We start from the raw sequence: 11,213 nt of genomic DNA, 5'->3' as shown, positions 1-11,213 counted from the left end.
AAAGGGGAAAGGAAGGGAAGGGGAAAGGGGGAAAGGACAGGGGAAGAGGGAAGGGAAGGGCGAAGGGAAAGAGGAAGGGAGAAGGGAGGGGAAAGGGGAAGAGCGACGGGGAGGCTCAGCTTGCCGCGGTTGCGGGCCGCAGGTGCCCACAGCCCAGCCCCCCCCCCCGCGCTGTGCCCGTCGGGGCGTGTCCGGGGCGTGTCCTGGCGCGCGGAGCGGCGGGGGCGGGGCTCGGGGCGGGGGCGGGGGCCACAAAAGCGTCGTGCGGCGGCGGCGGCGGCAGCGGGCGGTGTCGGCGGGCGGCGGAGCGGCGGCGATGCGCCTGCGGCAGCCCAGCATGTGCACCATCGCCGAGGCCGCGCCCGGCGGGGAGGGCGGCCCTGCCGCCCCCCTCCGCGCCCGCCTCGTCAAGATCGCCGTGGTGGGGGGCAGCGGCGTGGGCAAGACCGGTGAGGAAGGGGGCTGGGGGGGGGACGACGGGGGGACGGACGGACGGGGGGCAACGTGCGGAGCGCGGCTAACGGTTGCCTGTGTGTGTTTGCCCGCAGCGCTGGTGGTGCGGTTCCTCACCCGGCGGTTCATCGGCGACTACGAGAGGAACGCAGGTAGGGGAGCGGCGCCGCCGCTTTGCTCCCGCCGGGATTGGGGATCGGGCCCTTCGGGGCTGTGGGGAGGCGGGGGTGGGCGGGGGGGTGTTACCAGGAGGGGAGACCGGAGGCGGGGAGACCCCCGACCCCGGGGGGAGCGCAAGCGCTGGAAGTCGGCGTGTAAAGCCCAGAGTTCAGCCAAGTCCCAAGCGAAAAAGGGGGGAAAAAAAAAAACCCCTAAAAATACTTTAAACTGGGGCTGTAGGCTCCTCCAAAGGGTTGTGTTTTGTTTTTTTGTTTTTTGTTTTTTTTTTTTTTTTTTTTTTACCAATCCGAAGCGCCGAGGTGCTGCGGGCTGGCAGCTCCCCTAAACCCCGCTCCCTTGCGCATCCCGCTCCCGGCGAACGCACCGTCCGCGGCCACGGCTTCGCCAGCGGCGGGTGTGTGCGCTGCACCGCCCTCTGCTCCGGCAGAACGGACCTCGTATGGGGAGGACATCCCTCCTTGAAGAAGTCTTTTAGCTAAAACAAGGAAACATTCCGTAATCGTAACATTATGCTGTTATCCTTGGCAAGCTGAATGCCAGCAGCTAAATTCAGTGCCAGCTTAATGGGGAGAGTGAAGAGGTGATGTTATGTACTTGCTTGAGTGTAGTACAGTGGGAAGTCTAAACTCCTGGCAATGTAAAATATACAGCATTCGGTTGAAGAAGTGACTTGAAAAAGTCAAAGAAATTAAAAAAAAAACAAAACCAACCAAACAAACCCAAAACACCAAACCCAAACAACACAACAAATAGGTCAGGCAGCAGAAAGCTCTTCAGAAAAATGGTTTGTTGAAGTGGAGAAATGCTGAATGACAAGAAAATTGCCTTGCTGTAATAGCTGGTTATTTTGCACACTTACCTTTGTCATCTAAGTTAAGACAGTCTTTAAGCAGTGATTAAGTCCCAAGTTGCACAATATTAAATGCCATGCTCCAAAACAAGTAAATGCAAGATTAAATCCCAGGCTTCTAGCAAAGTCATAAATTTACATATTGTTACGCACAAAAAAACCCTTACAACACTGGTCCCTCACCTTATAAATGGCGATACAACTCTTATTTTTTTTTTGTACAACTAATGGACAGCAAAAGCGTCATTTGTCTGTTTGTGGAGTGGTGGCTGTTCTTGTGAACCTGTTGGTGTTCTTGTCAGGTAATCTCTACAGCAGGCACATCCAGATAGATGGGGAGATGCTGGCTATTCAAGTGCAAGACACTCCAGGCGTTCAGGTGAGCCAGATGCAGCCACGCAGTTCTCCAAAGCGACTCTAAATCTCTGTGTGTGTGTCTGTCCCTTCGTGCACAGCATCTTGTTACGGTCCCTTTCAGAGGCTGGTGCTCTGTGTGGGAGAGGTTGTAACTTTTGTTATCACCGGTGAAGCCAGGTGCGTTACGTGCCTGTAATACGCTGGTAGTAAAAGAAAACAAATCACTATTTTGATGAATCATTTATACATTGGAGGCCCGTTACTCTTGCATGGCTGAATTACTTCAGTGCCTTGTTTCTGTATACTGGGAACACTTGCACAGAGTTGTTTCTGGTTTTATGTCTAATAAGGTACATGTGGAAGAAAACGTTATGACCACACGAGCCCAACAAGCTTCATGACTGTGTGTGCTGGAGAGCAAAGCCTGCTGTACTGTGCCTGTGCTCATTAGTGTGTCACAAGTTAAAGTTTTGAATGTATAGACCTGAGTAATGCTGGATTGTTGCCTTTTTGAACTGGGCAACACTCCAGGTCTAAATGTTTCCAGCTCATATCTTTGCTTCCCCAGACTTACTGTCTAGCCAGTTAATTTCCCATTCTGTAGAACTACAAAGTCTTTCTCTGCATGCAGAACTACTCAGGTCAATTTTCCATTTGAGTATAGCAAACTCCAGTGTTAAATTCCAGCTTTTCACAGCTGAATCAACATGCGTTTATTCGCCATGCTCAGATTAAGTTTGCACTCGCAATGTGAAATGCAAATATATATATATGTGTCTGAAGCTGTAAAATGTTATTTGGCTTTACAGGCTTTTAAAGACAGGTTTCTTTAATCTTTCACGACTTCAGCTATCTAATTTGAGACCTCTCATTTTTCAGATCCATGAACACAGCCTGGACTGTAATGAGCAGCTGAACAGATGCATTCGCTGGGCAGACGCCCTGGTGATTGTCTTCTCCATCACAGACTATAAGAGCTATGAACTACTCAGTCACCTTTACCATCATGTTCGACAGCTGCATCCAGGAAATGCGGTCCCCGTCGTCATCATAGCAAACAAAGCTGATCTCTTGCACATCAAAGAGGTGGAGCCTCAGCACGGACTTCAGCTGGCCAACATGCTGGGCTGTACGTTCTACGAAGTATCTGTCAGTGAAAACTACAATGATGTCTTCAATGCCTTCCATCTCCTCTGTAAAGAAGTCAGTAAACAGCAAGTGACCAGCACCCCCGAGAGGAGGAGAACCTCCCTCATTCCACGGCCAAAATCGCCCAACATGCAGGACCTGAAGAGGAGGTTTAAGCAAGCTTTGTCTGCCAAAGTGAGGACTGTCACTTCTGTTTGACAGCGGAGCTGTTCGGTTTTCGCAATGTTTAGCCTGAGACTGAACCCTGGGGCGTTTAGCACTGGCACGTGTAGAGTCGGAGGCATTGTGGAAAGAAGGATGGTTCAGGTAGCCTTTTGCGTGGCTGTGGGAACAAGCAGTTGCTTAAAAAAGGAACAGTGGCAGATTGGAAAAGGGGAGGGGGAACCCCCAAACTCTTGAAATGGTTCTAGGATGTGACTTGTAGAACTAGTATTTTCGTTTGGAAAAGGAACTTTCTGGTAAATGAAACCAAGCCTTCAGTTTGCCTTTTCTCCAATGGGACAAATTTGACTTTATGTTTGTGCAGAAGCAACTTTTTAGCTGTAACTCTCAACTCGTACTTGAGCAGGGAAGCACCCTGACCTGCAGTTCACTGTTCAGAAGTAACCACTTGAGTCTTGTTTTCACTTGGATGAAGGACAGCATGATGTTATCCGTTTAATTTTATTGCACAGTAGAACTGTTCACTTCCCCATGTATTTCAAAACAAATAAGCAAACACGAAATCATTCTGTAAAAATAAGTGTAAAATAAGTGGACACGATTGGGTATCAAGACTGTAAACAAGGATTCTTTTTTTTTTACTAGCCATGTTCTTTCTGACAACTTGACCAGACTCCTTGTATGCAAAACTATTGTCCACAGGGTGTAAATGTATCTAATTACAAATAACTTGTGGGGTTTTTTTTTACTGTCTGAAAAAAAAAAAGTACTGTCCAGACTAAATGATCCAACATGGAGCTTCTGAGGAACGAGCGTGGAGTTGGAGTGATAGTCCGTGATAGCTGCTGGTGTAAGATGCTTCTCTGTGTGATGGGCACAGGAGGAACGTGGCTGTCATTCAGCCGGGTGTGAAACACAGCTGGCTCCAGGCAATGGAGCTGGTGGCTTGTTCTGAGCTGAGCCAGTCCCTGGTCATCCTCAAACATGTGTGGCAGACTTCTATAAAACTCTTTTTTTTATTACATTGAGCCAATGGAGTTCATAGGCTAAAGGCCTTATACACATGCACTTTAAAAAGCCAGTTGTGCTTTTGTTTAAACTGTAACTTATTTATTTTGTGTACAGTTACTCCTCGTGGGGAGTGGACTTTTCATTCTTACTGCCTGGTTGGACATTAAATTTTTAAATTGCATGTTTGCTTGTGTGCTCTTTGTGGGTGAGAAACAATGGGCAATAACCCGTGAAAGGTTGAGACAAAGTAAGAGTTTTCTCAGGGCAGTTAACGTACACCGCAGAAAGAGTCCAAAAGCCTTTCCTGCCTCTACTCTTGGTTTATTAGCATAAACCACGGGAGGGGGGAAGGTCTCACAACTGCTTTACAACTTCCTTCTAAGAAAGCCTTTTAGAAGAGGAACTGAATAAGGCAGAGACCTTTCAAATTAAAATGGGATTCTTTATCTCCCCTTGTCAAAAAAACTCCAGTAAGAAATGTAAGATGGGTCAAAATCTGGAAGAAGGCCGAGTCTTTTAAGTGACTTCTTGTTCTTAAAAAGGCACCAAACCCAACACCGAAACAGCTTTATATATTGAGTCACATGACAATGAAAAACTCAATCAAATTTCTACAAGGCTCCAGCCATTTTATTCATTGCTTAAAGCAGCTTTACTGAAAGCCTTCCTGAGGAGGATGTTTGTGCTGGGACTAGGGTGACCGCCACACGGGCTCACCCGGTCAGCACGCAGCAGGGAAGCCCTGACAAGGTTCTGATGATGATAAGCTTTTTGACCATGAGTTATTAGCCAAGTGACTTAGGACTAGACTTAGGAAGAAAATTGAGCTTGGCCATCCAGCCTGAGCCTATTACCAAACACTGCTTAGGTTATTAATATAGCAGTAAACCCATTTGCCAAAGGTGGCCTTGTGTCTTCTCCTCCTTGCACCTTTTGAATGTTGCTTAGTGTCACACGCAGGGCTTAGATGCTCCTTGATGTCCTGCACCTGCCCAAGCAAAGCCTTCTCTGGGCCGTTCCTGCTCACGTGCAACATGCAGGAGACCTCTCATCCCCCAGCCTTTTCCCTGAGCACATGTTATGTGTAGATACTTCCTACAGCTAAGGAGCTAACCATTACACTAGGGTCACCGAAAAGTCTTCACTCTGGTCTTGGTCTAGAAGAGGAGCAGGCTCTTGTGACCATCTCCTTTCATCTCTTCAGCTACTGAGTCTGAGACAGCAGCTGAGTCCCACCATCCATTGCCACAGCTGTGGCCCCGTGGGCTGAACAGACTCCTCCAAAGTGTGTGTTGGGGGGAGGATGATGACTTGAAAAACTAGTCTCTGCCTTGGGAAGAGGAACTGCTTGACCTGTGGAAAGTGCAAGAGCACCAGAGTCTGCTTAAACTCACCCCCTTCTTGTTATCCTATATAGTATGTCCCCAGATGGCCAAGTCAGAGACCTGAGAGCATCTGATGAAAGACAGGTGAGGGAGAGAAGGCCACAACTGCCAGGCTCCATCATCTCAGGAAAGCAGCAGCATCTCAGAGGTGTGAGAACCTGAACTCACTGGCCAGTAATGGCCACTGGATGCAGGACAGCCTTTCTGCTACCAGCAGCGTGTGGAAACCCCTCTAGGACACCTCCCAGGCCAGAAGGTCTAGGTTCTTAGGGACAACAAATAATGGAAAAGGAAAGGGCATCTCAGGAATACGCCATCCTGGCGTGCGTAGCCCTGTGTACTAGGAGAGAAGGAGAAGAGGGAGGAGGTTCAGCATTGTAAGAGCATTGCTTTATTGATTACAGAGTTTACACAACTTCCATATTCTGAGATTAAACAGTAAGGAAGGGCAGAAAAGAAAGCAAGAGACTGGTTATTTGCTTTCCAGTTGCTCTGCTCAAGCTATTTCTTGAGCTTTTAACGTTGCCATCTCATAATATTTCTCATTTTTTATAGCACAAAGTTCCATTCTATAGTCATTCCTATAAATCTCACTTCCATAGAGGCAACATTGTCCATGCTTTATAATCGGTCCATTGTTTCCTTCCAGCCACTCAAAAGTGAGTTTAAATCAAAATGTACCCTTTTCTGAAGACCATTATAAACATTTAAGAGAACTTACTTACGCTAGCTAGTGAACAAAGGCTAAAAAGCTACTTCCCATTTAATCTATTCCTTTGGCATAGTAAGGAATGCTATGACAGAGTGAATGTCACTTCTAATTTCACATTCTCATCTCAGCGTAAGCAGTAGTCTTAGCATCCCTTGGAGGAAAGCAAGAGGATGCAGCTTTAGAGCTCCACCATTTTAGGCTGCAATTCGGAAGTCTTGGCGCTATACGCAATCGCAATCTCTATTGGCTGCTGCTTTTTTATCACAGATTGTATCAAAGTTTTATAAGGAAAAATTACATAACTGAATTTGATAGCAGCTCTTTCACAATCATAAATTAAAAATAAAAGCTGTTCTCTAATCAGGCTGTTCAGAAATGTAGCTCAAGAAAGAATCTGTCGCTGCGGCCTCTGGAAAATGGGATCGTGCTTTGTTTTTTTTTTCCTTTTTTTTCCTCTTTTACTTTTTTAAATGCATGAGAGGGGAGGATTCTTCCAGGGTTATCATCAAACCATCACAGCCCATATGTCCCCCTGCGTAAACCCGCAGAGAAGTGTGCCATCAGAAACAGGCTTTTCTCCCGCGACTGGGGCTGGAGAAACTAGAGCAGGAGAGGGGAAGCTGAGAGAGAAGCAACCACGTAACCCGGCCCTTGGGCCTGGCGCTCTGCTTCCCTGCCCCTGCGGGACGCTGGGAGACCAGCACCGGGCTGGGAGCTGCTCCGGCAGGGCTGTGCTCCGTCACCTCCCTGGGGTGAGGGACAAAGTAAGAGCAGAGGCGGTTCACGCTGTATAAGGCACACGTGTCGCAAGGTGACACAACAGAGAGGGTGGGTTTTGCTGGTCTTTCACTCCCTCAGCGGCATTTCCCGCCAGAAGCAATTCCCGAAACCATCGGGAATACTCAAGAGAGAAAAGTACTGCTCAGGGCGGGAAAATTCAGCATCACCCGGTCCTCGGCTGCTCCTTTTCTCGGGAATTATTACAAGCGATCACCCTGGCCGTGCAGAGCGGGGCCAGGGTGATCCGGCACTGCACGGTGTTACCGTTAAGGAGGGGGAGTTGTCGCTGGACGACTGGGACATTTTGGAGAGCTGCCTGCGAGCTGCACATGTTCCCTGCAGCCAGATACCCGGCTGCTTCACCCCGCTGCAGCCCGAACTGCAGCAGGGGACGTGCCATTTTTTCGGAAGGCTGTTGGGAAGGGTGACAGAGCAGGGATGTGATGTTTCCAGCTGAGGCACGCGCTCATCCTCTCCACAGATCCTCCCTCCTCAGATATCGGTGTCAGGCTGGAGACGGTCTGGGGCAAACAATGACTCAATGGCACTACGCGGTGTCAGGAGCGCAGAGGAGAGCACCAGTACCTGAAAGAAGGGGGAGAAGAAACAACAAGTGAAAATGGAGGGGCCCGAGGCTGCTCGCGGACTAACGAGCCATGGCGAGGAGCTGCCTGCTTCACCCAGCACTTCCCTGCTCCACACACGGCCTGGGCGCTTCTGGCGTTCACTGGCAGGGCAATACAACTTGCCCAGTGAAACCCTCTGCTCGCTAATCACTGTAGTTAAATCACTTTAAGGAGCATAATGACTGGTAGCATTGTACTCTTAATGAATGTGTGCTTTGACTCGTTTCTACCCACGTCTTACCCGCTGATTTGTTGTGACTGCCATTGCGTTCACTGCGAGGCAGCAGCTGATGGAGCTGGGGGTTCCTCTCCTGTAGAACAGGTTTGAGTGACGGCTGTTTCCTCTCAGTTGAAGCTTAAGGTGAGCGCCACAGACCTGCTGCAGGGACCTACAGCCCCTGCTCAGAACAGGGACAGGCCATTCCGCACACCAGGACCAAGGCTCAACCTCAAGCACTGTCAGGATGCTCTTGCTTTTGTTTGTTCAAATTTTTAACCCAAGACGGGTCAGATGAATGAAACCATCGCTCACTACAGCCACGATACACCCCCTGCTCGAGGCAGGTATCTGTTTTTATTAAGTGAAGTCTTCTCTGCAGGGCAAAGCTATCAGGACGGAGCAAGCGTGCATGGTCTGGCTGCGTGGAGGCAAGGCAGGGTCTGTAGGACACGGGTCTTACGCAGCCCCAGGTTCAGCAGTGTCCGTAGGGTCCGGACTGCAGGCAGGGACGTGGGGGCACATTTATCTTACCAGCCCACTTGAACATGAATTTTATTCTTCGGTGCAAATCCGAGGAGAAGCAGGACAAGCACCAACACGGGAGTACGTGCGTCCCTCTCCCGCTGCAGCGATCAAACCGTTTGCGTTTTTCATCGCAAGGCTTAAATGTGCGGCGGTGCCGCGCTTCAGCTTTTTTTGTTGTTCTTTCTTTCATCTTTTCACTTCAAATAATGAAAGGAATCCGGAGTTAAGTTACTACAGATCCCTTCTGTACTGATGATAGTCTCCCCCTCGCTTCTCCCCTTCCCTTGTCCTCCCACACAATCTGCGGCAAACTGACACTGATTATCTCGTCTCCTTCCTATGGATGAAAAACTCTGTAATTTGCAGATGCCAAAGGCTGACACTGTCTTACTTATGTTACGTGAGAATCAGACCACAGCACAGCGTGTGCTCATCTTGTTATCACGCAGCTTAATTCTGAAAAACACGAGGGGACACGTTACCCAAGTGGTTTTGGGTGTACAAGCCAAACATCAACAATAGCCACTGCCAGATAAAAGCAATTTCTTCTGGGAGTCCCACCGCTGTGCCCCGAGGGGATTTCTGCAACTAATAGCAATCTCAGAGAGAAAAATGAGAGCTGCAACTTTAACGTCTGAGAAAGGATGCACTGAAATACAGTGGGACTGCCCCCTTTTGCCCCCCAATATCTCTGAGGGCTCATTGAGGGGAGGATAAATGTGAATATTTGTTCCTTCGTTTTTACAGAGAAGGGGGGAATTGCCCAGAGAAGTGACGCCCATCTCTTCTCCAGGCAGGTCTCTTCAGGACAGTGTTATCTCCTTTGCAGACCTCCTCCTTGTTCACCCGAAGGGCTACCCCTCGCCATGGCAGCCGAGATGGAGGAGCTCCCATCCCGACCCACCGCCCTGCGAGGGGCAGTTCCCCCTCGGGAGAGGGCAGGGAAGGATGGAGAGAACATCTGACGGTGCATCTGGAGGGGTTTGTCCGTCTGCTTGCCTTGGCCACAGCCACGCAGACGGCTGTGCAGGTTGTGAGGGTGAAACAGCCACTCAGGCTCTTTCCCCCTTTTTAACTCTCCTGATTAAGGTGGGAAAGAAAAAGGTACTTTCTTCCACTGGAAGTAGGATATTTCTCACCTAGGTTAGGGGAGCTACTTGCCACTATCCAAACCCAAATGATGCGTAGGAAACGCTGTATTCCTTTGCGCTCCTCCATGAGAAATAAATTTGTTGTTCATATTCGGATGCAGAGCAGTGCTGTGGATGGAAACACGCGTCTCCTGCTCCACACTGAAATGGCATTTGCCTCAACTCCGAACAACTGCTGAAGTAATCAGTGCGTCCTCTCAGTTTTTTCCTGTTACTTTCCTCAGTTCTTTATTTTTGCACCCACACGTCTCTCCATTTCTCCAAGAGCCAATAATTAGTATAAAAGTCAGGGCTTTGTTTGGCTGGAAGGGACTCGGGAGGCCAGTGCTCCCCCGATGCCTGAACCCGGTTGCCTGAACACCACAAAAAAAGCTCTGTTAAATGCTGGCTCCAGTTAGACAAACGCCTGGCTTTTTGAAAAGAGAATAATCCCAAACAGGTGGCACATATTCACAGCTACAGTGCAGAAATCCAGGTAAATCCAACAAACTCATAAACTTTTTTTTGTATCAGAGACTTGCACAACTGCTTCTTTTCTTCTTTCTCTTCCTCCTCCCGCCTCTCCCCACCCCCGGCCCCGAGTCCTCTCACCTCTCACACAGCACATTCGGACAAAGGGCAAGATGCAGTAAAAGCTTAAAATTCTTTCGGAATCTGCCTCAGAGGGTGACCTGCTGCCGGGGTTAAGCCCAAGCAAAGCAACACCAGATCCCATGTCACCACTGTCAAGCCCCAAGTCCCTCTGGAAAGCCAGTCAAAAGTCTCCCTGCATAGTTCTCAACCAGCTCACGTGTTAACCCTCTGCTTATCTTTCAGGGCGTATTAATACATTTCGGGTGCGGATTAACTTGTCCATCAGTGTGTCACAACGCAATGTGTCCCTTCGAGATGGGAAAGAATTTTATGCGCTGTTTTGAAGAGATTAGCAATAGGCTAATTGGGGAGAAACGTGTTATCAGATCAAAAAAACATCGCTAAAAATGGCACTCCATCTTGCAAAACGCTGCTTGAGACTGCCTAGTAAAGACATCTGAAACGTGGAAAACACATGTCAGACCCAGGGGCTGCTCAGCCTTTGGTTGGTTCCATTTTGCTAACGATTTCTCACTAATCAAAACTGCATTCCATAGGAATCGAAAACAAGATGTTTATAAGCCACCCTGGAAATTAGATTTATGTTTACGACACAACCGGTTACACAGCACTTCTTTGCAGTTTTTTAGGTTACCCTGTGTATCTGCACTACTCAGCAGACACCTGATTGCTCCTCCACAGTTAACATTGATTTTTAACATCTCGCATGCCACCACAGCCCATCCGTCCTCCTCCTCTCCCTCCCCACTCCATTCGGATGGCAGCTGCTCTAATCAAGTTCTGCTGCCAGAGAGTGGAAGAGGCAAAGACCAGCCACATGGACGTTACTGAAGCTTCACCATGGGAGCCATCCTCCTTCTAGAAGGCCGACAGCACATCCAAGGGCTGCAGAGACTTGGGGCTTCCTCCACGTCACCTGCTTCAGGCTACTTAAGGCATCTAGCGGTCAGATACCTATCAGAGATACCTGGCCTGGACCAGAAACCAGTGCAGCTCTATCCAGGCTAATTGATCTTGCTCCTCAGCAATGCCAACTGACTTGTCTGCAGGATCACCAC

At 49.0% G+C, this 11,213-nt stretch overlaps 2 protein-coding genes across 2 annotated transcripts in view; one reads left to right on the top strand and one right to left on the bottom strand.

Moving 5' to 3' along the window:
- The first annotated feature begins 297 nt into the window (after positions 1-297).
- Positions 298-4,337, top strand: RASL11B (RAS like family 11 member B). Its single transcript, XM_054204250.1, has 4 exons — positions 298-449; positions 549-605; positions 1,786-1,862; positions 2,720-4,337. Exons 1-4 carry the CDS (start codon positions 317-319, stop codon positions 3,185-3,187), a joined length of 735 nt encoding a protein of 244 aa, XP_054060225.1. The 5' UTR covers positions 298-316; the 3' UTR covers positions 3,188-4,337.
- Positions 4,338-5,802: 1,465 nt separating this feature from the next.
- Positions 5,803-11,213, bottom strand: part of SCFD2 (sec1 family domain containing 2) — a 208,187-nt gene continuing 202,776 nt past the window's right edge. The window contains exon 9 of the mRNA XM_054202188.1: positions 5,803-7,624. Within this exon, the coding sequence (XP_054058163.1) occupies positions 7,532-7,624 (93 nt within the window). The 3' untranslated portion in view covers positions 5,803-7,531. The remainder of the gene's footprint in view (positions 7,625-11,213) is intronic.

Source organism: Rissa tridactyla, chromosome 5, assembly GCF_028500815.1.
Source record: "Rissa tridactyla isolate bRisTri1 chromosome 5, bRisTri1.patW.cur.20221130, whole genome shotgun sequence".
Lineage (NCBI taxonomy): Eukaryota > Metazoa > Chordata > Aves > Charadriiformes > Laridae > Rissa > Rissa tridactyla.
The sequence above is the reverse complement of the archived record's forward strand: the minus strand, read 5'-3'. Positions and strand labels throughout refer to the sequence as shown.